This window comes from Tachysurus vachellii, chromosome 12 (genome assembly GCF_030014155.1).
Source record: "Tachysurus vachellii isolate PV-2020 chromosome 12, HZAU_Pvac_v1, whole genome shotgun sequence".
In the NCBI taxonomy this organism is placed as follows: domain Eukaryota; kingdom Metazoa; phylum Chordata; class Actinopteri; order Siluriformes; family Bagridae; genus Tachysurus; species Tachysurus vachellii.
In genome coordinates, this window is record NC_083471.1 from 3,113,654 (window position 1) to 3,141,456 (window position 27,803).

The 27,803-nt window shown below is 41.6% G+C and overlaps 1 protein-coding gene across 1 annotated transcript; it reads left to right on the forward strand.

Annotated features, from left to right (window-relative positions):
• The first annotated feature begins 888 nt into the window (after window positions 1-888).
• On the forward strand, window positions 889-27,803 carry LOC132854642 (prospero homeobox protein 1-like). The gene is made up of 5 exons (XM_060883192.1): window positions 889-1,382; window positions 4,100-6,024; window positions 9,650-9,757; window positions 15,627-15,821; window positions 26,064-27,803. The coding sequence occupies exons 2-5, from the start codon at window positions 4,165-4,167 to the stop codon at window positions 26,247-26,249; spliced, it is 2,349 nt and encodes a 782-aa protein (XP_060739175.1). The 5' UTR covers window positions 889-1,382; window positions 4,100-4,164; the 3' UTR covers window positions 26,250-27,803.

Here is a 27,803-nt window from a genome sequence, read left to right on the forward strand (position 1 = left end):
AAGCAGATATGTATAAAGAGCTCATGCTTGGGCTGAAGTACGGATAAATAAAAGTTCTCAAAACATGTCAGAGATTATTTGCACGTCATTTGTCCACATCCAAAGAAAAAGCCATAAAGAGGTCATCAGTCTAAAAATAAAAGTTTATAAGAAATGTTTTAGTTTTTTTTTTATATATATATATAGATATTTTATATGAAAAAAGAACGTTAAAAGGAACCGGGGACCGTGTTGTGAGCATACACACTTCCACAGATAGGTACTGTAGGGTCCTAGCTAATGAGGATGAAGATGAGGTGCTGCTTTCTAATGCGTGTGCTTGTGGACCTCTGAGCAAAATTCAGTCCATTTATGCACCTTAAATATTTACTAAATCTAAGTTACTAAGTCAGCTTTTTTTCATTCTGACCAAGAGCCACATATTTTCCCCAGAGTGTAAGAGGAGCATAATGTCGACTTTAAAAGAAGAACAAATAAAAGGTTCAAATATCTTTTCTTTTCTTCCTCTTGCTTGTTATTTTAATATGTCAGTTTTTGAATTTTCCAATAATGACGCAATTCATTTTTGCAGCAAACGCACTTAATGATGAAATATGAGTGCATGATGATAAAAAGCTGTAATAATTTATCGAATATTTGTTACTTTTATCATTTAAAAAAAAAAAAAAAAAAAAAAAAAAAGTCCTTACAAGTCCTGTCCCCCTTTTTTTTCCCTCGATGATTTGTCAGGTAGGGGAGTTTTCTTTCCTTTCCTTTTTTTTCTCCTCTCCAAGTCCTCAGAACGCACCGAGTTCCTCGCGAGCCACCGTCCGCAGTTCTTATTGGTAGGCGCGCGGTTACATCACAATGGCCGATTGTGACGCGGAGTTCTTTCCTGTTTCCTTCGGCCGCGTCTTTAAGTGGGTGCCTGCAGTCGGAGGAGCGCGTGCAGAGAGCGCTTCTTCTCCTCCTTCTTCTCCATCCGTCTTCTTTTGCTTCCTCTTCTTCTGCTTCTTGGTCGCCACCGCACAGCCGGCGCGCGCTCCCGGACACCCCGAGACACGCACTGAGACAGAGACACACACAGACTCAGCTCCGTATTCCACAGAGGAGAAGAAATCTCTTTTTTTTCTGTATATGTGTGTGTGTGTGTCGCGTTTACTCTTCTTTCACATCTCTCTCGCCCGCTCTCTCTTTTTCTCCCTCTCTCTCTCTCACTCCCTCTCTCAAACACACACACATACACTAACACGCACACACACTCATTTCCCACGCGCGTCGCTCGCTCCCGTTACTTGGGCAGAATATTTTGTCGCGCGGTTTTGATCCTCTTTCTTCAGAATAAAAAAATAAATAAAAAGAAGAGGACATTTCCATTTCCCATTCACGCTCGATTTGCAGAGGTAAGTGACCCCCTTTGCTGAATATTACAGCTTTTTCTTGTTGTGTTTATTGGTTCTTATAATAAATTAGAAACACGAATAAAATCTCACGGAGGACAAAAAGAAGAAGAAGAAGAAAAAGTAAGAAAGTACGGAGTGCACTTAGCGCATGGAGTTCACCCAAAAATCTCAATGCGGGATCAAGTTTATAGAGAAAAAACAAGCCCTTTGAACGCACCGAATTCGGAAGGGTTAATAATAATCTTATCAATGCTATAATTTAAAGAGTAATCTTGTAATACTTTGATCATGACGTGGTTTGTCATGGAGAGTTTAAGGCTGTTGGTGATGTAGTCTTGTTTCCACGTCGTAGTTTCTCCGTTACGCGTTACACACGTCTCAGGTCTCTCCGCTGTTATCATCCGCACTTCTGGAGCCGCGCGCGTTTCTGGTCTTTTTGCGCACTTTCTCCCGGAGTTCTCACGGTGCTCCGATCCGTCCCGTTCCCACGAGATCACTCTGTCTGCACCCGTTCAGGCACTTCAGCTCAATTCCCCTGTGGGTTTTAGTGCCTGGGTTCGGGTTAGTCACTTTCTAACACCTTCGATCCCGTGTCCATGCTGAAAAGTGGGGACCTGCTGAATTGACGCTAACTTTGTTGCGGCGTTACATTCAGTACATCAATTACACACCAAATTAAAACTTAGAGCAGATTTCAAACCCTGAATGTTACCGAAAGTGTTGGATCTTAGAGTCTGAAGCACTTTTGTGTTTTTGTGTTTTTGTGTTTTATACATTCTTATCATTTGCTCCACGCAAACTGTTCACTGTCATTTGTTATTTATTTTCTTTCCCTTCTTCATTCAGAGTTTGTCAGTTTCAATAAATACGACCTAGAGGAAGTTGGAAGTTCTCAATCCTCTCTTAGTTCCTCGTTTGTAATTCCGTGAAATTGTGCACCGTGTGCGCATGCGCGGACAGGGAGACAGGTGCGCTCTGACGAAAGACAGGTGCTGGAAGCCGCCTCGCGCTTGATAAAGGACAAGATCGCGCATTGTTTATAAGCTTCGTCTTGTTTTCTTGTGCGTAAACGGACGACCTTCGCCTTCATCCATCCGTCCGTCATCCGTCGGTTATATAAACACAAGTGTTTGTCCCGGTAAAAAAAAAAAGAAAAGAAAAGAAAAGAAGTACTGATAGATTACAAGCGTCCCAACCGGAACTGTTTTTATTTTCTAAATATTGTCGCTTTTTAAATCAATTTCTTTTTTTTTCTTCTAGTCACAAAAATGCGTAATTGAAAATTTTCATGTAAAAAAATAAAATAAGGACATGCGCCGCTTTTTCTTCACTGTGTTAAAGGACCATAGTCAATTTTGCACTGGATTTGTTTGTCTTCCACTCCGGTTAAAGCCTTTTGAGAGAAAATGAAATAAATGCTTTAATAAATTAAGAAGGAGAGAGAGAGAGAGAGAGAAAGACCGAGAGAGAAAGACAGAGAGAGGACGTAGTTTACATAGTCAGTGTACAAATATCTCCTATCTGAGACATTATTCTCTTGGATAATCTCAGAGTATCATCATATGTGATGGTCACTTAATCCGTTTGATTTTCTTTGTTTTTAATTTTTTTTTACGTCTTGATACAAATGCATGTTTTTTTTTTATTACAACAAATTATTCCGTGTAAGTTACAACTCCTAGAAACTGGAAACTAAAAAAATAAAATAAAACAATACTTTAGTTTACGACCTACCAAAGATCCTGCTGAAAAAAACCCATAATCTCATCCAAAAAACTGAGCATGACATTTTATTTATTTATTATTATATATTAAATTAATTCAAAAAATATATTATACATAGTGAGACATTTAAAGTTCTTAGGGACTGAGCAAAAAAGTAAGAAGTGCTATTAAAACATTATATATTTTATATTTATTAAAAATATATCACATGGAAATTGGTGTGTTTTGTTTAAAAAAGAACAGCACGCGATGATAAACACGATAACCAGTGGCATCTTTTTTTTCTGTGATATCCAGCGTGATTTTTTTTCCTCCATAAGTTTTTTTAATGCCCTTACCAAGCTAATCCCTGACAAACGAGGACAGTAGAAAGGCGATTAACATAATTTTATGCAGATTTTTCTTGTTGATGTTGTTGTTTTTCATGAGAAGCGACAATTGTTGCTTTGTTTTTGTTACTAGGGCAGTATACACAATGTAGGACTTTGCTCATGTATGCAAAGCTGAGGTGTTAAACCCCCCTTCCTCCATCCACACCCACCACCGTACACCCATTTTTTCTCTGCTTAGACTTCCTGTTCCAGTGTTCTGACCAAATTTAATCAAATTTCCTGTTTGCAAATGCGTATGTTCAGGATAATTTGCAATAAACCAGCTTCATCTTACACAGATATATTTAAGGGATATTTGCAACACTCTTACTTTTAAAGTATGAATAAAGTGTACAATGTCCTTAGAAGAAAATAATCCTATCTAATATTTTTATTATTATTGCACAATAATTTATATATATATGAATGGCGAGATGTCAGACATATTGAAATACAGATAAAAAAAAGATCGATAGATTGATATCGCTCATCGAGACTATTTAACTCATAAAGCATGTTTACACAATTTATACCTGTTTAATTATCCTAAAAGTTATTTTATTGCAAGTAAAATTATGCTGATCAATCGTTTTCTGTTTTTGTTCCCCATCCATTTGTCAGGTCACAGGAAATTACCAAAAGAGTGTGATCCCTGGCCTTGAAATGGCTCAATAGTATCACCAGGGATGCCGGACCATGACAGTGAGTCCCTCCTAAACCGACAGACCAAAAGAAGACGAGTGGACATAGGCGTGAAGAGAACCGTGGGCTCGACCTCCACGCTGACATCAGCAGCTTCTAGTGACTTCGTTACCAGCCGCACATCAAAATCCGCCAACATCTTTGGGGCCATGAATGCCCATCATAGTGGAGAGCAAGACATTCTAGAGTGTCAAGGGGTGCAACTTGGACATGGGGACTCGAATGAGACCAAGTCCAATGTGCTCCGGAAACTTCTTAAGAGGGCCAACTCATACGAGGACACAATGATGCCTTTTCCTGGTGCTACCATCATCTCACAGCTGTTAAAGAGCAACATGGCAAAAAATGGAACAGGGGGAGGAGTAGAGCCGGGGTTCCCTAGTAGTGCTCTCTCCAGCACAGGATCCGAGGTGCCCCAAGAGGATGCATGCAGTAACTCATCCCAGGAAAGCCCTCAGGAGTGTCTCTCACCATTCAGCCGCCCAGCTCTGGGTCACTTTGACGTTGAACGACTTAATGATGAACACCTCCGAGCTAAGCGAGCTCGTGTGGAGAACATCATTCGTGGAATGAGCCACTCACCCAATGTCATGATGCCATCAAACTCCAGCTCAAGGGAACGAGAGCGGGATGGTGAAGGGGAACATGAAGGACCTCAGCAGCCACCCAGCCCACGAGAGGGCTATCGTGAGAACAAGCGCAAGCAGAAGCTTCCTCAGCAGCAGCACAGCTTCCAGCAGCTGGTTTCAGTGCGCAAGGAGCAAAAGGTGGAGGAACGCAGGCAGCTCAAGCTGCAGCTCGAGGACATGCAGAAACAGCTGCGCCAGCTGCAAGAGAAGTTCTTTCAGATTTATGACAGCACTGACTCTGAAGGAAATGACCCAGACCACGATGGAGGGAACCTCTCTGAAGACAGTGCTCGCTCTGATGCCGGGCTCATGGACGGAGACGTTGATGAGCGCCCCAGACACAATTCTGCTGCTGATCGTTCTGATAATGAGATGTCAGACTTGGACCCTGGACACTTTCTAGACAGAGCACGGGCACTGCTAAGAGAACAGGCTCTTCTGGATGGTGAAAAGCCCAAAAAAGAGGGCTCGCTGAGGGGCAAAGGCCCAACCTCTATGCATGCAGAAGGCAAGCAGTTGGCAGAGACCCTGAAGCAGGAATTGAACTCTGCCATGTCTCAGGTGGTAGACACTGTAGTGAAGGTCTTTGCAAAACCTCCACGGCCTCTCCCGCAGGTGTTCCCGCCACTTCCTGCACCTCAGGATCGTTTTAGCGTTAACGGGGACAACCCCAACTTCCACACAACCAATCAGCGCCTGCAGTGCTTTGGAGACGTCATAATCCCCAGCCCACATGAGTCATTTGGTGGAGTCCCGCTCCCCAGTGCCAATGATCAGACAGAGGCGCTGCCTTTAGTGGTGAGGAAGTCTGCAGCAGAGCATCACCACCAGTCCTCAGCAGTGGGTGCTCACGGAGGCCACCACCATCCCTCCCTCCATCCCTCCTCTCTGTCAGCCAACATGGGTTTTAGCCCGCCATCTTTCCGCCACCCATTCCCCCTCCCTCTAATGGGGTACCCTTTTCAGGGCCCGCTTGGTGCCCCATCAATAGGGTACCTGGGCAAAGACAGAGGCTCACCTGATTCCATGGACCTCTCTAGGGAGACCACCAGCTTACGGACCAAGATGGCATCTAACCACCATATGGGGCACACCCGGTCCTGCTCGCCAACCCACCCAGGGAGCACGGCTGAGAGTCTGTCTCTGTCACTCATTAAGTCAGAGTGTGGAGACCTCCAGGACATGTCTGACATCTCGCCATACCCAGGAAGTGCAATATCCTTTTCCTAGCATTAACTAAACATTTTGTTTAAACTATTCTTCTAATGCTGATATTCAAACCGGGGATTCCCACAAAAATTCTGATGTGTTGCATTTGTAAAACTGAGAAATGGCCTCAGTTCTCCTAAATGTCAGAGGTGATAGATCCTTTCAGTAATAGATGGAGCATTTTAAAGTGCTACTCACTTTACCATCCACTGTTTAATTGTGTACTATTAAGTACTCAGCTCAGACCTACACTATTGATTCCCTAAGTGGCCTCCTATAGGCTTTTTGTTAAGTCACACTGGCGTCTCTATTTCCAACTCAAATTCTTTTTTTTTCCATCAACTCCCCTGCCTTAAGACATCGATTTAAACGCGTTTAGGTCGCTCAAATTTCCATAGTCTAGATGGCATCATGATAAGGGTATAAAGGTTTCAGGTAAGCTCCTGAACATAGAATGGTCCCTTGCTAAAGTGCTTTGTGTTTCAGGCTACCGATTTAAGTCAATATACATTCTAGCACCTGTACACTTAATAAGCCTGGTGCTTAAACAGGGTCATAATAGAAATCCAAATTCACTTGAAGAGATTCAAAATATTTTTAGCTCCTCAGGGTATAATTTGGCATCAACCATGACAGATGTTTTTGTTGTCAAACTTTGAGGTTCATTCGAGGACTCAAAGTCTAACCTGCTGTCTGTTTTTTATGACTGACAGGTTCCACCTCTCTCAACCCTCATCATATCCTATTATAGAGAGAAAAAAAAAGACGGAGGAACAATTATCCCTTCTTTTCATTTCCCCCCCTTTGGATTCATAAAGATCGGTCAACAACCTGAGGGCCCTCAGCTGTTGCTTGGCAGCCAAACAATTTCTCTCTCTCTTTTTTTTCTTGTCTTTTTCCCCCTTCCTTTCTTTTCTTTGAAGCAGGCATTAACAGGTGTTTGCGGCTGTATGTTTGTCTTTCATTACACTGCCTCGTCTTGTCTGCCGAGCCAAGGGCCCTACGCTCTTCACAGCCGCCCCATCAAGAAAGCGGCATGAGAGGAATAAAGGAAAAGAGAGAAATGGAAAGCAATTAAAACAATGACCGTACGCTGCAAGTGCTGTGCGTTTTTATGTAGCAATTTTAAAAAATCACTGGAAATGGTTAGGCTGTATAGAGAAAATGAAAAAAAAAGAAAAGGTGGAGTGCAACGCAATTTTAGATTTCGACTGATAATTGCTAGTAGCATGTACTTATTCTAGGTCTAGTTACAAAACAACACAAGCTAACAAGTCACATAGTTACAGAAAAAAAGTGAACATCGCCCTAAATTGTTACAGTAATGCCGTCTAAGTCTCGATCTAGTGGCAAAACAATGAACAAACGGGTAAAACCAAGCTGTCTGTTAGACAGAGGAAGTGCAGGTAGGATTATGGAGCTTCTGTTACAGATGGTACATCAGCTCTGGATGGAGAAATGATAGAAGGAAAGGCGGTAGGCATACTGGCCTGAATATAGGATCTAAGTATGCTTGAGGAAAGTGCTAGAAATGGAAATGCTATTTGGGTTTGAAATGTGCTTAAGGCATTACATAGTCAAGATTAACTAAAGGTATGAGAGAGAGCGAGAGAGAGAGAGAGAGAGAGAGAGAGAGAGAGAGAGAGAGGGAGGTGGGGGTTGAATTTGGGTTTGTTTGGGATTGTTAGCCTGGGAATGGGGTTATAGACGTGTTGGGAATGGGGTTAAACTGTGAACGCTCGGGCGGAAACGGGGTTAGCATGGACTTAGAGATGGGGTAATAGTTCGGAAGCAATTAGGATGAGATTACGGTTCCGGTTATGGATGAGAGACAGTTATGTGATATTGTGTTTGAGAATAGCGTTTGCGTATTGTGAAATGACAAGCAGCGGCAGGTGAAAGTTTTCTCCCAGCGTGACCACTAGGCAACTGGCGGCCAGTATGTTTGACAGACACACAAAAGGGTCCATAGCTGGTTTCAGAAGAGGCAGGGCCGGGGAGGAGGGTGCGGAGGACTCTTTGTCTGGCAAAATCGCATAATCAGCCATTTTGTTGTGTGGCGGAGGTTAGGGCAGGAGAACGTCCTCTGCAGGAATGTCACACTCGGTGCCCGCTTCGCACTTACAATGCGTTCTTAGCTTAAATAGATTATTGATGAATGCAGAACGCATGGTGGAAAAAGTGCAGATCGGACTGAAACACCCAGACGACTGGCCAAGCAGTTTTTCAGCTTTTCCTCCCACGCAAAGTGAAAACACTGATAACCGACACATCTCATCTCCCCTCATGTCATTGCATCACTACATCATAACAACAATCACATGAAAAAAAACTCTGTTTGTGTGTTTTTTTTATCAAATCATGAACCATAGCCCATAAATACTGCTTAAGTGGTCAGCTGGTGCGACTTTCTTTTTCTTGTCCTTCTACTTCTGCTTTTTTTTTCCAGTCGTGTCATATCACTATAAACTTTCACAGAGATTACCCATCCATAAATGCAGCTTCTATTGCTAAGTAATTAGGGAGAGAGAAAAAAAAACCCCTCTAGCGTTTAATTTCATTGTTGCGTGTTATGCTGCAAACCTGTAACTTTTATTTGTGCTTCCCTGTGATAAACTTGTCATCAGCTTTCATGTTGAAATGTAGTTTTTTGTGGTTCGTCATGATCCATTCATTCACAGCGCTGAATGAAGTAATGCTGCGAAAGAAAAGAGCAGCTTGTCCCTCTTTCATTCTCTCTGGCCTTTGTGCTCATAAAGCAAGACCAGATGGTGAGAGAAAAAGGGAGAGAGAGTGTATGTGAGAGAGTGTGTGTGTGTGTGTGTGTGTGAGAGAGAGAGAGAGAGAGAGAGAGAGAGGGTGGGTAAGACAAAGATGCGCTTTTCCAACTAAACCCCCCTCCACCCCTTTCTCTTTTTCTCTCATTTCTTTTTTTTCTATCCCTCAATTATGTGAAGTACTCCACTCGTGGTCGGTCTGAATCCGCATTATCTTTGAATGTGTGCACACTTTATAAGACTTGTTTATGTTTTTGTGATTAGCTGTATTTACATGACAAACGCGTCATTTTACAGTCGTATCGCTGCTTCAAAGGGGCGTCTTTAGATGCTCTTCGCTAGCCCTCGAACCTCCTGGCCAAATCGTTGCCTACAGAAATGAAATGGGGTGGTAAATTTGCTGTCATGATGCCATAACAGGAGCTCAGTCTGCAAAATGAGTGAGTGTGTGTGTGTGTGTGTGTAGAGTTCTGCTTCATTTCAACAAAAGTGACGACAACACACAAACTGAAGCTAAAACAGAAAAAAAAAAAAGATTGGGGTTCTCAGGCTTTTTTATCGTCCCTTGAGGCCTTCTCAAAAGTGCTTACCGCTGTATTTGTAGGTGACATGCAAACAATCTCTCACTCTTTTACATCTGAAGGAGGAGGTTGGCTGAGGCTTAGGGCTTAGGGAAAGACGTTGCTCGCTTTGCCTACGTAATGGCTTTCTCATGTAAAACTGGCTTTTCTGCGGTGGTATATTGGCCGTGACGGCGCAGCACCTTGAGTAATGATGATGACAATGGCAAGCAAATCCTGCCTGCTCTCTCTGCTCGGGGCTCGGCTGCTTTTCCTTAACCCACTCATTTGCACATTCAGGAAGGGCTTTCCCCCAATCACCTGAAGAAGGCCAAGCTCATGTTCTTCTACACCAGGTACCCCAGCTCCAACATGCTCAAGATGTTCTTCTCAGACGTTAAGGTGAGTGCACTGCCGTCAACCTTGACCTTTAACATTTGAATTGTTACATCTTGCTAAAATATGGGGGAGGGGGGTGACATGGTGTCGGCTTACCTCACTTGTCCAGGTGAGTTCACTTACAAACGTTGGGCAGCCCACTGGTGGTGTTAGGGAAATGTTAAATGCCACAGCTGTTGCTATTGGTCAAGGCCAGCGGAGATTAACTCTGAGGGGACAAAAAGCATACCGGCATGAGCTGGGGCAGCTGCAAGGCAGGTAGATGAGTGGGCGGTTGGGTATTTGGACAGTAAGACGGATAGGATAAGCAAGTATGTATTTGATCAAATTCCCAAGATCCTCTCAAGCAATTTGATTAAAGCTTCACAGGACACAGGGTGTGTGTTTTGTGTATGCTAAAACCCTGTGACACATTCAGGCCATCTTATTCAAATGAACCAACAAACTTCCTCTTTTTTTTTTACACTTTGCCCACGGGGAACTAGTACAGAGGCAACAAACAACATCTAATCCCATGGCCTAACCTCCAATTATATCAGCGATGCCAAGATTTGCCTTTGTAAATACATTTTTTTCAACGATCCAACCATGCAACAGTCTCATTTATCACAAGGTGTCTTTGCAATCAGGCTTCGTTTTGATTCTTGTTACACAGAACTGACAACTTTTCCAACGCTAAAAATGAATTATTGACTTTAATCTCTAATTAGCGTAACAGGGCCGGTCGTTCGAAGCGAGAGTGTCAGAAATAAAGGAAACAATAGGAAAACGTGCAGGCTTGCGTTTCATCTTCTCGTGATCGTCAGGAAATCGAACACATCACTCGTGGCACGTTAGAAATATTTCACACGGGTGATCGTTTCCTGTGTCGTGTGTTAGCTGAACACGATCGCCGCTATGAAATATTTGGACCGTTCCACAAGTGCTCGGTGTGAGAATATAATGCCTGAGATATTAACATATTTACACACAAAGATTTTAGGATTTTTACAATCTTTACCTGTATCTTTAAATCTGTAGTCTTTAACTTTTTTTGTAGATTGTAGACTCGCTCAGATTGCTAGGTTTCTCACCCTAAGTCTTAAACAAGCGTTCTCTTCCCTATCAAAAAAAGCTCTTATCAGTCTTTCACCTCTGCGCTGCCGGCCATTTCAGCATAAACAAACCATTTCCCTATTTCCCACAAACTCTTAGCATGCAGGCGTTCAGCGAGCTCCGGCTTTATCAAAGCTCGCATCTTAAAGGGAAAGCCGATTCACACACGTACGTACGTACGTACCTACGTACGTAGAGATATACAAATGCACAAACATTTCCACACATTTATTTTTCTTCTTCTTCTTCCAGACAGTATTTACCTGACGTTGCCTGCATTTGGTCTATCGATCATGAATAATCTCATTTCCCTGCCAGTGAATTTGAAGTGTTGTAAAATCCCCAGCGCGCTCCTATACAACACAACGAATACATTTCTTCAAATTAAATCATCAAATTATGACATAAGGTAGGATAATGGCCCTCTGAGTGCATCCGAACCCCACAGACCCGTTTTCCATAATCCTCGCTAGCATTAAGGTTCTGCTTAATTGAACTAGATTAACATAACACCGAAACAAGGTCAAATTGTTGGCAGCGTTCGGCTCTGCGCGGCTTTGTTCACGACTGCATCGTGGAACAATAGACGGCATGGATTTTATCTTTTTTTTTCTTCTCTCAAACACCAATTCCCCCAACCCGTAATTCCATTCTCATGGGGATCCGCCACTGTCCTTATAATAGTTATTCATTAGTCATTCATTATATTTCCATATCTCATGAATATCAATGCAGAGCATGTTGCATGTAAAAGATGACCCTCTGTCTTAATAGGCTCTGATTATCTGGAGGATAAGAACGGTGGGAACACGACGTTCTCGTAGCTTCCGTTCTGTTTATCGTCACCGATCCGAGGTCGGTAACAACATGACACTGACAGCAAACGGACACTCTGGAACAGCCTACTAATTGAAGTGGTTAGAGACCTGTTGACTTTTGACCCACATTGATAGAGTTAGTTGGAATTAGTCACACATCAGGAGGTAAACGAGAGTCAGCTTTTTGTGAGAGATCGCTCGGCTTTTGTGCACTAACGAGACGCATTAACCAATATTAAAGTTATTAACCTTCATTAAGACTCAAATAGTGAGGGGGTGGGGGGTGGGGGGGTGACGATTTGGTTACAAGATTACAAGAAAAACACAAAATGTAGTGAACTGTCTTCCATCCTAATGGCATGATGATGATGATGAGGAGGAGGATGAGGAGGAGGATGATGATGATGAAGATCATGATTGCTTAATTTAATTTATTTTTTAGTTTTTTTTAATTAATAATTTACTTTCTGTCTTGAATTTATTTGAACTTTCAAAGCACAATTCAGTCACTCATTCCAAGCATTTTTTTAAATAAAGCAGATACTATATGAAGTCGTAATACAAACAAACAAACAAACAAACAAACAAAAAAAATAAATAAATAAATAATAATAATAATAATAATAATAATAAAAATAAAAAAAATAATAATAATAATATTTATTTTTTAGAAGATATATTAAAATGAAAACAGGTGATGGAAAACATGCAGCTAGTCATATAACATTTCTTGTTACAATTTCCTTTTAAAACAACACAACAGTCATTTAAATAGAAACAAAACTTGATTGATTTTTTTAAACGTGAAACTTAATGAAGAAAGAACAGCTCGGCAGCTGTGTTTTGATACGTAAGCAAGCTAGCTAGCTGACCTTAAACTCATCTCCTTTCTGTATTGGTGTGTTCTGTATTTTCTGAATTAGCCATACGATGTGTAAAATAATTCAAATTTAGGAAACTAAAACTGTTATAAAATTGTAAAGCTTTCATCCAGAAAAGATCTTGTGGCGTTCCTGCTTATCAGGGAACTCCAAAGAAAGTGCTGAAAGTTCCACATCATTTAGGGAAAATTGATTTTATAGTCAAATGGCAGGGGGCCAAAACTTTGACATCGCCAAAAAATGTACAGTATCATTTCTTTTACACGGTGGCTTTGTTACGACTCGGGTGGAGAGGGATGTTTTTTTTTCCCCTTTCTTTAATCCTTTAGCAGGAAGTGTGTGTGTGTGTGGGTGTGTGTGTGGGTGTGTGTGTGTGTGTGTGTGTGTGTGATATGGTTTAATGCTGGTGCATGATATTACAGATATTGAGGTAAAAGAAAAGTACACAGATGACTTCAGAGTGCTGGACTGTACAGTAATAACAATGCCTCCCCTCTCTCAGCACACACACACACACACACACACACACACATTTTCTCCGTCTTTCTCTCTCACACTCTTTCACTCTCCGGTGGTGTGACAGGAAAGGTCTTTGTTGTGAGTGATGAGGTCATTGTCAGTGATTTAGAGCTCATCATAAAGACACACACACACACACATACACACACACACACCCGTCTGTCAAACCACATGCTCAGGTCGAAAGGGCTGGGCTAGATCGGACAGACCTCCTCATGATGGTCACTCACTTGTCTGTTTTTTGAGGCATTTTTTTTTTCTTGTCCTCCTGTTTTTCAGTCTGTGAAGCAGACAATATGTATGAAAACATGTTGAAACAATAACGAACGACTAAGAGATTCAGAGAGAGAGACAGAGAAAGAGAGAGAAACAGAGATTCTGAGAGATTTTAGTTCACACATGGCTAATCTATTTAGCAATACTGAGAGACAGCTAATCATTCATGCTAAAACTTTGAGCTAGTTATTAAATGCTAGCATCTAACTTTTTCACTTCCAAATTTCTGTGGTTAGTTTTTGCCCTCTCTCTCTCTCTCTCTCTCTCTCTCTCTCTCTCTCTCTCTCTCTCTCTCTCTCTCTCTTTCTCTGTATGTTTTCGAGCCTGACTCTTGTGTCAGTACTTTTTGAATGCTAGCAAACAGCGTCTGCATTTCTTTTGTCTGCTCGATTGTGCCTTTGTTCCCCCCCCATTTTTTTTTGTCACTCTGTATCTCTTCTCCGTCCATCGTCCATCCCTTGGTCACTAGCGTGCTCTGTCCTCTCTTTCTTTCCGTCTATGTTCCGTTCCTCTCTTACATCTGAACAATAGTACTGTCTAATCTCCATGTAAAAGCTGCTTCCCCTCCCCAGAGGGCTGCTTGCCCATCGTTTTGTCATCTTTTTTTTCTGAAAGACGGGAGATGAAGGAGAAAATGGGGGAGTATGAGGAGGAGAAAGGGGGCCTTTTTTTAAAGGGAGGGGCTAATTAAAGGGGTACGAGGGGCCCGTTTAGCTCTTATCATCTGTTGTTTGTGAGAAGAGTTTTCTTTTTGCTTCTTTTTTCTCTTGGTCTCAATCTCTATCTCTCTTTTATTAAACCTACCACCTCCCCACCCCTTCCTCCTCCTCTGTGGGTTCATTGCCCTGATGAACTGTAACCCACTGCTCTCTTAAACGGTTTAAGGTTGTATTGAATTTGGCAGAGATCATGCCCGCGGGGGGAACGGTAGATGAAGGCAGGCCGTTGATTGGTGAATGGGTTTAAGCTGATGTTTGAACTCCCCGTGGGTCCGATATGCTCTTTTTTATGTTGACTTTATCAGTTTTCTGCTCAATTATCCATCCGGGGCTCTTGCAGCTGAGGGCTGCCCATAACCACCCCCTTCCAGATTGCCTCCTCGACTCGTGCAGAGAGAGAGAGAGAGAGAGAGAGAGAGAGAGAGAGAGAGAGAGAGAGAGAGAGAGAGAGAGAGAGGGAGGCTTTTCTTTTATTCATGTAAATGATGTTAATGATATTTCTCTGCGTTGACACACGATCAGTGATTATGAAGATTTGATTAACAATTAACCAAACACTATTTTCCCCAAAGGAATACTCGCTAACAAGGACAGAATTTCTACAGTCTAGCGTCATGATACGTCCGAAACACGCCGTCACGTCACTTGTTTGTTTACTTTTATGTTTTCTTTATTATTTATCTATATGCATAATACTTTATAAATGTGTGTGTGTGTGTTTTCATTCACTGTATGTATTTATTTATTTACTTAATTTACTTTAATTTAAAATATTTATTTTTATTTATTTAGGTTTACTGGATGAAAAATGTGCCAATGTATCATGGTGTATTAAGAAAAAAAAATACTCCATAATTTATTTTCTCTAAAATGCAGATTAAGCGACGATTTAAATATAATAAATTCAGAATTATATACTGGTTATGAAGACTCAGGAGGGAAAATAGGAAAAGGTGATAAATAAATAAATAAATAAATAAATATATTTTCATATGCAGTGTTATAAACATTTACATTTTTTACCACTTTGATAGGAATGCCTACACGACCGCTAATTTGTGTAATTATTTAATAATCACATTGTTGATGAGAGACGAGGAATTAAAAGGAAAAGGGACAAATTAGTTTGAGACTCAAATAATCACTCTTTGTAATAAACACTCTGAAAAGTGGATTTAATTTAATTGTTTTATTTTAAGTTCAGTGTTTTATTTCAGTGCTGAAAGAATACCATGACTTTTTGTTGTTGTTGTTGTTGTTGTTGTCTTTCTCATATTTGGCCTTCCCTCTATATTGATTGTATTTCTTATGTTCTCTATCTTGTTGCACATTTTACTCCCACACTACAAGCTTCGATCATTCATTCCCCCTCCTTTTCACTACAGTCGCATACGCAGACGCTGGCAATAAAAAAGCGAATTAATCCGGGAGCCTTAGCTGCTAATCGTTTTCCTATCCTTCACTACATCGTTAAAATGGCACTGAAATGGTATTTAATTTCAGGTTATATGTAGCACAGATGTCCGTATCTAATGGACTCTCTCGCTCTGTCCCTGTCTCCCAGTTTAACCGGTGTATCACGTCTCAGCTGATCAAGTGGTTCAGTAATTTTCGGGAGTTCTACTACATCCAGATGGAGAAGTTCGCCAGGCAGGCCATAAACGACGGCGTGACAGGGGCTGAAGAGATCGCCGTCAGCCGAGACTCAGAGCTCTTCAGAGCTCTCAACATGCACTACAACAAGGCCAATGATTTTGAGGTACACACACACACACACACACACACACACACACACACACACACACACAGAATGAAAGGATGTGCACAAATGTGCTGGGTATGTGCCTAGTTGGAATCATTTGGACACTGTAAGAATGAATGCCTGAGATTTTAATGTGCCATAGTTATTAGAGAGAGAGAGACAGAGACAGAGAGAGAAAGAGAGAGAGAGAGAGAGAGAGTGTCCTATGTGTCCGGAAGGTTAGTGCAGTCCCCTGGAAGGACCAGGTCTGCTGGCAAAGCACTTCGTCAGAAAACACCTCACACTGGAGTAGAGCAAGGTTATGAGTCCTGCTGCTTCAGAGAGAGAGAGAGAGAGAGAGCAGGACAAAAAGAGAAAGACATGGGGGAGAGAGAGGGAGAGAGAGGGAGGAAGGGACTGATGGCAGGGAGAAACAGAGAAACAGAAACAGAGAGATAGAGATAGAGAGAGAGAGCGATACTGGGCAGAGATAAATGGGCAGTTGGAAGTTGGAAGGAAGTAAAGTGAGAGTGAGAAAGAGAGAGAGACAGATAGGGTCACCAAGAGAAAGAGAGAGCTGGAGGGAAAACGTGAAGGTGAAGCCAGGATGTGAGAAAATATATCATGTGAAAATATCCTGAATATACAATACATTTATATATAAATTCAGGGCTAATTTTCCCTTTTTTTTCTCAACGTTTATCTACAGAAAATATGTCAGCACCAAAGTAAGCTAACGCGTTAATCGCTAACGTTTTCCACAGCTGTAAAGAACGTTTTGTTTCAGATTTTCAACGTATGAAGTTTTTAATTTTATAAACATTGCACCATATTAGCAGGAGTTAACCTCTTAACCTGAAACAAGCACTCAGGTTAATTTTTACATTTTGTGATATGTCTAAAAACATACCTCCTGCTTGAAGAGATTAGCCGGCTACCTAGCTACCAGCTAGCATACAGCTTACCTCGACTAGCTAGTGACAAGTGAACATGTAGTTTACCTCAGATTAGCGAGTTACAGGCTAGTTTAACTCAGACTAGCTAGCTATTAGACCAGCTAGCTAAAAGATAGCATACAATTTACCTCAGACTATCTAGCTACAGGCTAGTTTACCTCATAATGCTTTTTGCCGCTAATACCTGTCAGTTCAAACCCACTTCCTGTTTCCGCCTGAAACGCAGTAGCCGTTCCCGATCGACACACTTATCTCTTCTCAGGTAGCCTTTCTGACTGCTATCTGCTATCACACACACACACACACACACACACACACACACACACACACACACACACACACACACACTCCTTTCATCTATAAACTCCATTTTCATTTTTTTTCCTTCCTCTTGCTCTTTATCTCTTCGATCTCACCACCTTTCTTCTTTTACTGACTGTTGTCCTATAGAAAGAAAGGAGAGGTTGTTCCTTCTCCACACTCGATGCCCACACACACACACACACACCCACACACACACACACACACACACACACACACAGAGACACACTTCTCAGGCTGCAGGAACTTAAGGTTTCACACTCGAGATGATTTTCATATATAAATGAGAGATTTGCCTATGGAGAGGAGATGGGTGAATAAGTCTACTGTTGTTTGTGAAGTTTTGCCTGGCCTGCGTGTATGTGCGCGCGCACACACAGGGTGTTTGTGTGTGTGTTGGCGGGAGGTAGATGGCGATGTTTTGCATAATAAGGATTTTCTCAGCAGGTGTCTGATGGATCTAATAGCTGATCAAAACTTTGCACAAGGAAATTATGCCAGGACATGCAAATCTTTACAAACTAACCCACCTGACCGTACTCTGTGTGTGTCCCTGTGTGTGTGTGAGTGAGTCTGAGTGTGTGTGTGTGTGTGTGTGTGTGTGATATGATGTAGAGGCAGAAATTGTGCTGGTTGTGAACTTACATGTCCCCAAGATACCCAATCTCCCTACCTGGCTAGATCACCATTCGAAACACGAGCTTGAGCTGATTCAGCATCGCACACACACACACACACACACACACACACACACACTTCGTCCTGCTCCATGTACTCAGCTCCACCTTGCGAGTCTCTTTAGCGTATGTACGTGAGTGTGTCCTGTTTCTTCCTCCATCTGTCTCTTTTCTCTAGTTTGATGGTAATCAGCTCTGTCACTGATTTCTTTCTTCGCTCCCTTGAGAAGCCTTTTGTAATTATTGTTTGCTACTTCCCTTGTCCTCTCTCTCTCTCTCTCTCTCTCTCTCTCTCTCTCTCGCACTCTCGCTTTTGCACCCATCATATTCTTCTGCTCTTTTCATTCCTTTCATCTTCTTCAAATGCCTTTTCCGTTCCTCTCTTGAGCCCATTAGGAAGTTTTAATGACATATTTTTCCCCTCACGGCACAGCGAGCACAATCAGCAATTAAAGCATCTTCATTAATTACTTTCCACCTCTCTCTCTCTCTCTCTCTCTCTCTCTCTCTCTCTCTCTTTCTCTTTCTTTCTTTCACTCTCTTTCTGTTTTTTCTTCTTCACTCTGTCCCTTTCTGACTGTTTGCTCTGTGTTCCTCAACTCCGCCTCTCAGTAAACAAAAACACATCACATTTTTGCTCAAATCATATCAGGCCTTTAATATGTGTCTAAGTTCTGTTTTTATTAGTGATTCAGATTCCCAAAGTAACCTAGGATTCACATTCAGACCTGATCCTTCTGTCTAGTCCACATCGCTTTTGACTCATGAGTCGAGAACAATCTTAAATCTTTCAGTCTGTTCTGGTTTTCATCAGTGATAAAATGGAGTTTTTTGTTTTTTTTTTACCAATTAAATGTTATTTATTACAGAAAAAAACAGGTTGTACTTTCTGTTTACACAACGATGAATTTCCCGTCCTAGAACATCCAACTTAGTTCTTGTTATCACTTACTTATTTATTTTTTATTTTAAAAAGAAAATATTCATTATTTATTTATTTCTTTAAAAAATTTAAAACTATTTCTTTAAAAATGTATTCATTTACTTTTTATTACAATTTTTTCGTATTATTTTTGAACGATAAGCACTTTATTTATTTATTTATTTATTTATTTATTTATTTATTTAATTCCTAATTATAGAAAGGATAAAGGATATGATGATTAAAAACGAGTGTATTAACCTACAGCTGGACGTGTACGGATTTAAAAGCGAACGTTTCTTAGAAGACGTGAGTGACGCATGTGAAACGAAAATAGAAACGTGTTTCTGGAAAAAAAAAGCTTATGTAATGTAATATAATGTGCATTGCTTATGCTTATGATGTAGAATGTGTGTGTGTGTGAGTGTGTGTGTGTGTGTATGTGTGTGTTGCTGATCTAGTACCAGCCTATTCACATCTCCAGTGCATCATCACATTTATTAAGACTTACAAGACAAAAACACATTGCGAACCTGTTTCAGCGTTTTTGACACAGCCGAGCTGTACGTGTATGACTGCCGGTCTCCCTGCAGGCTGGAACGTCTTGCCTAACACACTCCAGGTAGTCTTGTCTGTGCCAGACAGAAGCACTTAGTGCCAGAGTGCAGTTCTCCCCCGTGGCCCGGGGCAGGTGGGGTTGGATTGGGTTTGAATGAGGTCGTCTGCTTCTTCTCATATTGCCCTCGACACGACGGACCAGATAAGCCATTTAGCAAAGACAAAAGGATCTGATTCAGACGTGTAGCCGCTGACTGTCACTTTTGCATGTTTTTGTGCACTTTAGGTGAAAAAACTGTCGGATCTCGGACTCGGGTTTCAGTGTCCCCAAAAAGCGATTTGCAACTTGTTCTTTTAATTGCGCAAACACTTCTTTCTACCTGCCGATGAAACCTGGCCCTTTACCCCCGGATCTAGACGTGACCTTGTCAAAGTTTGACTAGCGTGCTCTGGAGTGGTTTCCATCTGCGTATGCGCGTGTGTGTGTTCGTGTGTGTGTGTGTGATGAGTTCACAAGCCATCCCAGACCCTTTCCCTCAGGCTGACATTGAAAGATCTGGTCTTTGCTTTTAATCTGAATTGATCTAAAGTGGCCTCAATCACTAGTAAAGACCGCTGTCCTGACACTGGTCTGAGAGAAAAACACACACTCACACACTCACTTACACACACACACACACACACACACACACACACGCTCCATGTCTTTCCTCCCTCCTTTCTTGACTTCTTCTTTGTCCTCTCTGTATCTCTCCGTCCCTTCCTCCATCCTTCTCTCCCTCCCTCCCTCCTCTTGTCCTCCCTTTCCACCTGCTCCTCTCTCCATCTTGAATATTGAGATGCAAAGGAACAGCTTGTCACATTCAACATGCTCAAAAAAAGAGACGACCCCCCCCACCACCCCAAAACCTCAACGGTGCACGTTGCATGCCAAGGAGATTGGCACACACTTGGCAGGACGAGCGCGCCAATGGCCTTGTCTCAAGTCCTCCCACGTCCCTTTTTTCCACCCAAATAGATCGCGCCAAGATGGTGGCCATCAGTGCTGGCTGGATGCGTCGCACGCTTCCCCCGTGGTGTGCCCCTCGGCTCTATCCTCGGCCCGTTGCTAATCTGCTGCATCCTCTCTAACCTTGCAACAGCGGCCGAATATACAAACTTAGAAGTATATTCTGAAATACTCTGTATTAGACCACAGAACTTTCAGGATTTCGAACATAAGGAGATTCCACTCTCTGTGCACTGTATGATCTTTAGCTTTAACCTCATGCTTGTTAAAGAAAGGGAAAAGAAAGAGGTTCCTGGTTTGAAAACATTCTAAGCGATCAATGTTTTATGTAGTATAAGAGAAATAAAACACATCAGGATGCGCCGTTAGAGAACGATAATCCATTTGAGACTAGTAACAGTGCTGATTACTTTATATCTTGCTTAGTACACATACCCACACAAACCATGTATTTTTTTTTTTTTGTTGTCGTTCGACGTCCTCCACTCCTCACACGCTCCAGATGTCTCAGCTCCCACTCTTGAAAACACACACCCACATCCCCTCCCAACACACTTACACCCCTCACTCTACACCATTATACACACACTTGTGATGCTTTGACTCCAGGGACCTGATTCGTGACCCCGCTTTGCTCCGTGTGCCCCGAATCAAACACAATCTGGGCACCATGTGGAGGACGTTAAAAAAAAAAAACTCATCTGAGCTCGGGCCTCATCTGTAATGCAGATTACATCACAATCTGCTCACGACACTGCTAGAGAGCAGAGGTTAGAACAGCTATTAATGTGTATTTATGTTAGTGGAGACAAAATATCCAGCAGGCAGGACGCATGACACAAGAACATCTTCGGCAAGATGTCGTCTCAGGTGTTCCGATGTTATCAAACGGAGATTTGCATGAATTTGCCTAGCTTGCATTACAGTGGCGTTAGCAGGACTAAACTCTGAGCAATCTTTACTTTGAGCTTATATATAAATATTTTTTTTATAATATACACCAATCAGCCATAACATTAAGACCACCAATGGTTCTTCAGTGGGATTTGACTGCAGGAGCCAGTTGTCCTTCCTTGTAGCAAATTTGGTAGGCGATACCAACCGCGTCCCAGGAACAACCCACTGTTCTGTTTTGGAGACACCATCAACTTTAAGATCTCTCTGTTTACTTGCTGCCTGATACATAACCCCCCCCCCCCCAACAACCCCCCACCACGAAAAGTGGCACCATAATTAGATAATCAGTGTTAATCCCTTCACCTGTCAGTGGTCTTAATGTTATTATGTCTGATATAATGGTGTATTTAATGCCGGTTGTGTGGCAAGGTACAGTAAATCAGAGCATCGCAAGAATTAGATAGACATTTGATACTTCTTTATCTACTTCTGACCTTGTCCTTGGAGGACCAGTGGAAACATCACACACATACACACACCTTGAGAAACAGAGTGATGACGTGACTTGGATGTCCTTTCACTGGCTCTTAAGAGTAAAAAAAAAACAAGTGTGTGGCAAGGCCATGCTAGAATGTCCAACTCAGCTGCAATGTTTGCCTATCAGGGCAAATCTCCCGCTGGACTCTTCAAGGCTGCATGGTTTGGGAGCCTTGGTTTCAGGGAAAATGTTTATCAGGAGAGAGAGAGAAAGAGAGCGAGAGAACTAGATAGACAAACTGGGACTGAGAGTGTTTGGATGTTGTGACACAAAGAGGCTTATCGAGGCTCGTCCTCCACGGCTATCGATTTGTCACTGATAGGAACGCAAGTGACCAAACATGGCTTGGGTTTAGGGCATCGTTGAGAAACAGAAATCGTGTGGAAGTGTTTTCAACTTCCAAAGACAAGTCCAGATAAAATGTAAAAATAAATAAATAAATAAAAATGAGTTGTTTAGTCACTATAAGGATGAATGAACACCCTCATCCAGGAGAGAGTATCTGGGCAGTTCCCAGCTCGTCTCCAACGGACAGGTTGACATGAGAATTTTTCCGTTTCGCATTCCCAGGCCACTGGTTAGGGATTAACCAGGAGCGCTCGGAGCATGTGGGGTCCGTGAATCCTTCAAGGCCATCGCTGCCTTTATCTCTCAGGGTCAGCTTTTGTTTGGCCAGTGCAGAACAAATAAAAACATGCTCCCAAATGAAATAAGATCGTGTCAAAGAACTAAACCCCCTCCCTTCTCTTGTCTCAACACCACACCATACACTCTCTCTCTCTCTCTCTCTCTCTCTCTCTCTCTCTCTCTCTCTCTCTCCTGCCATAAATCCGACTGAAAGTTTCACTTAGCTACATATGATTTAGCACACCCCATCACCAATCGGCCTTTTCACATTTTTCCCCACTTTGAGTGAAAGTTAGCTTGACAGCTTGTGCTGCGTTATAACGGCAGATTTAAAGCCGTAGCTCAGGCAGGACAATGTCCCATTGGCTAATCAAAGCCGAGGAAATCTGAAGCCGTCTGTCCCATCTGAGAAACATAACTCTCACATCCCATAAAGCTTTCTGTCAGCAGAGCGAAGCGGAGGACAGAGGAAGACTGTTTTCCGTGTGAGATCTTTCTCGTTCGGTTTTGTAAAAAAATAAAATAAAAAAATCAATAAAACCTCCTTTAAAGTCAGAGCGTGTTTCAGGAACTAGACTCCAAGTTTTTAATGTTAATCAGTTCTCAAGGGTGTTTACAGCAGCAATTAGTCCAGTAACACCTGCTTGAGGACTATAAGATTTATCAGTGTGTGTGTGTGTGTGTGTGTGTGTGTGTGTGTGTGTGTGTGTGTGAATATCACAGTTGTGTCTTATGCTGTTATCATTACCATATGACACTTAAGAGCTGTTTATGTGCTACTTCAGAGGAGACTTGACAGGTGTTAATCTGAAATGCAACCAACACCATCACCCCCCCCCACACACACACACACCCACACACACACACCTTTCTACACATTATATCTCTTTTTCAAAACTTAAATCTTCCTTATATCGGAGCTCTATTCTCAATTCTGATTGGTCAGAATGTGTTGATTAATTTTCTCTCACAGCAGCTCTGACAGTTGTGGTTGCTATAGTAACAACTCAACAACTCGTTGGCACGCGACAGACGCGCCATACGCTAATAATAAACAGAACAAATACGCTATAACAAATAATACCATTTTCCGTAAGAAGATATTTAGGATATTTCTGATTTAGAGATTTGTAATATTTATTAATGTTTGTTTTTGTTTATTATGAGTCTCCAGGGTTTCTAGGAATTGTCCAGTTTCTTGCTGTTATGACATCTTTACAAATATATATATATATTTATTTTAGTAATGAAAAAAGGTGTAAAAATAAGTGTGTGTTCATGCCAAGTACAAATGTCCTCTTTACCCTTTACACGCCTGGGGACAAAAGTCCCGCAGCGAATAAAGCAATCAGTATGAAGACAAAACTGGAGAACACACACACACACACACACACACACACACACACACATTAGTGACAACTGCATGATATATAGATGTATACAACTTCCCAAATGAGGCTGGGAAAAAGGGTGTTTAGGACAAGAACAAGCTTCTCGCTTCTCTTTTTCTTTTTTCCCCTTTTCCCTCCTCCCTCGGTCTATCTTCATTGCTGTCTTTCTCACCTTTCATTCCATCACTCTATCCTTCCCCCTCAGGTTTCATCCCCAACCGGCTGCACCTTTCTCACACACACACACACACACACACACACACACACACACACACACACACACACACACACACACACACACACAAGCTTTCTACCTCTGCCTACTTCCACCTTCCCCCTTTCTCTCCTCTCTCCCTCCCTCTCCTTCTCTCTGTCAAGAGGATCTAAAATACCGGTACCCTTTTTCTCCTTGACATTGGCGTCTCCCCGCAGTCAGCATTTCGCTGTCCTTTCGTAGCAAAAGCATCAGGAGAAATTCCGTGCAGGAGTATTCTTAGCAATGCGCCACTCTGCTCAGCTCCAGCTCCTGCAGCCAAACTTTCAATGATCACTGCTTTCATTTCTGTAGAAGTGTTTAATGTGTAACTTAGAGACAGAACACTCACACACACACACACACACACACACACACACACACACACACACACACACACACACACACACACACACACACAGGTCCCTTCCTCACACAGGGTGGGTTTTGAGGTGCTCTGCCAAGAAGTACTGCAAGATAGCAGTGGTCTGTGTGTGTGTGTGTGTGTGTGTGTGTGCATTGCCACTAACCTTGGTGTGTCCTAACACTGTTGATGAGTGTCTGCAGGGCACAGGAGGAGTGCAGTTTTGGTCCCACACACACACACACACACACACACACACACACACACACACACACACACACACACACACACAGACTGTAGTCACATTTACACATAGCCCTTAAGAGAGTATAAGAACTTGACCTGATGTGTGTGGGAGGGAGAGAGAGGGAGAGAGAGAGAGAGAGAGAGAGAGAGAGAGAGAGAGAATGAACTCAAACTTTCCACACAGCATTCTGTATTGTTGCTGTTTGTGTAAATCTGCCAGAACAGGATATCTGTATTTGTAACGACGCCTAATGCGTCGAAGTGAAATCTGCGTCTCATCTTTGTAATTAACCGTCACTTTTGAGGTAAACAGTTTGTACAATCCTGATCGTTTTGTCTCATTTCTATTGACGCCGTTCCTTCACATCGTATCCTAGCATTAACAGCTGCATGCGAGCTAGCTAAATCATTAAGCTCAGGGATTAGCCGTTAAAAGCACATTCCACTTCTTAAGAAACGCTTGTCTCATTTTTGAGAGAAGTGAACTAGGGTTTTTTCACTTTTGAGAGGGATATGAGAGTTACACCGGTGACCTGCGGTGTCTTAAATACATGACAGGGAACAGATTAGCCAGTGGACAACTCCCTAGACAACTTCTGCTTTTGGGGCTTCTTCTGCTTTTCTCTTTCTTACCTTGTTACGTTTCACACACGTACAGTACGTTCAAACATTGCCTGACAGTTAGTTCACCTCTTATTTATGAGCATTTCACACAAACACACACACACACACACACACACACACACACACACACACACACACACACACACACCTGTCCTATATTCACTTCCCCTCCAGTGATTAGTGTGCATATGTGTGTTACTTAAGCTGTACAAATACTGGGAAGTTCCACAAGACAGTGTGTCCAGAAAGCTGTTTTTTAGGAAGTGAGAGCAAGACAATGTGATGTGTAATGCCACATATCATTGTGTTTCCTCAAGCCCGTCAAACTGTGTGTGTGTGTGTGTGTGCTTAAACATAAATTCTATACATGACCAATCAGTAAGGTGGACAAAAACATTTATATATATATATATATATATATATATATATATATATATATATATATATATATATATATATATATATATGTATATATATACATATTTAAAGTATATATAATACAAGAAGGATCTCTGAAGAGCTCTAAAGGTTTTATCCTATGTTCCTCGATCAGTTCCACCGTGATCAGGGAATGTTTAGTAATGTTTAGGTAGACTCATGTACATGAACTCAATGTACAAGCCTTAAAGGATCTACCGCTAACGTCTTGGTGCCAGATACCACAGCACACCTTCAGAGGTCTTGTGGAGTCCTTCATGCCTTGACAGGATCTGCACAATATTAAACAGGTGCCAAATAGTAGGGCTGTGTAGCAAGTGCAAAAGTTTGCACACCCTAAGGAATAAATGAAGACAACAATCCCTTCTAATCAGAACAGTGTGACAGCAGGACTTGATTTGTCTTAACGTTGAACATTTCTCTGTCCTTCTTCCTGCAGGTTCCTGACCGATTCCTGGAGGTGGCTCAGATAACGCTGCGTGAGTTCTTTAACGCCATCGTGGCCGGGAAAGACGTGGACCCTTCCTGGAAGAAGGCCATCTATAAAGTGATCTGCAAGCTGGACTCAGAAGTTCCAGAGGTCTTCAAATCTCCCAACTGTCTCCAGGAGCTCCTTCATGAGTAACACTTCCCCAAACCTCCTCCACTACACTTGGTCAATTCAATTCATTCTTTTTTTTTTTCTTTTTAATATTTTTCCAGTTTTTTTCTGTTCTTGTTTTTTTTTTTTGAATGTAAGGCATATGAAGTAGCATTCCTGAGCTTTTTTTTTTTTTTTTTTTTTTTTTTTTTTTGCTTTTTTTTGCTTTCTTTCTTTCCCTTGGGGTGATCTAGTTAAATTTTGAGATTTCTTGTCATTTATTTTACATATTCTTTTTCATGTTTCCTATTTGGAGGGACGTTGGTCCCACTAGGGCCCTTTGACTTTTTGCTTGCCCGCTCTGGAATTATGGGTGAATCCTCTTGAAATCCTGATACTGAAGCCAAACAACTCAGTGAACTGGTGTGACTGACGACGTGGGCTTGTTCAAACTGAAGTTTTGAAGTGTGTATTTCTCTGGAGAAGTGGGCATTGCATTTATAGGGTGTATAGAATTATTATTATTATTTCTATTATTATTGTTATTTTATTACTGTTGGTGTTCTTGTTGTCGTTGTTGTTGTTCCTGCTTGGGTAAGACTGGCACTTGGAGGTTTTTCTTTCTATCTTTCTTTCATTCATTCTTTTCTTTCTTCCTTTCTTTCTTTTCTTTTTTCCCTTTGTTTCATGATAAGATTGCAAGAAAATAAATTATTATTCCAAAATGTAAATCTTTAACTATATGCAAAACTATATTACAGACTTTACATTAGAATAGCTTTTCATTAAGTCCTCACCCTGGATTTTGGTTTATATGGGTCCAAGAATTGACATTTTTGGCTGGCTTTGATTGACGGCCCAATGCACCAATCACATTTGAAAGGGTACCATAACCCCGCCCCTTTTTGAATTATTATTATTTGCTACACAGCCTGCTTTTTTTTTTCACTTCTCTGGTTTGCACAGAAAACCCATTTTTAATGTTTAATGCAACGGTCCAGTCCCTCTGAATCACACACACACACAAACACACACACACACTGTCCTGCTTACTCAAATGCTTTGTGTGTATGTGTGTAGCACTTGCTCAGTTAAATAGGTGTCTCTTTGCGTGGTGAACAAGGAGGTCATCATCACAGAACTTACGTCACATCAGAATTTCAATTCGGTCACTGTGCATTTTCAAGAACACACATTTAAATGCCCTTCAACACACATCTCATTCCAGAGGAGTCATATGAAACCTTCGAGGAAGTGTGTGTGAGTGTGTGTGTGTATGTGTGTGTGTGTGTGTGTGTGTGTGTGTGCGCACACAATTTTTTTTTCTGCTGTGTGGTAATTAGCTCAGTATTTTTATGGTGTTTCTTGAATACTGACTTGTTATGAAATTAAAAGGTGACCATGTTTGAAGAGGACACATTACAACACGATTTCAATCCTTGCATATGATCGATTTATTATTTTTTTTCCTGGATGTTACGATTTGAAAGTTTGTACTGTATGGATATGAATTTAAAAAAAATGCACTTACCTGTTGTTCAGTGAAAGCAATGACATTGGATTTTATTTAATAAAGATTGCAAATATACTTGAAACGAA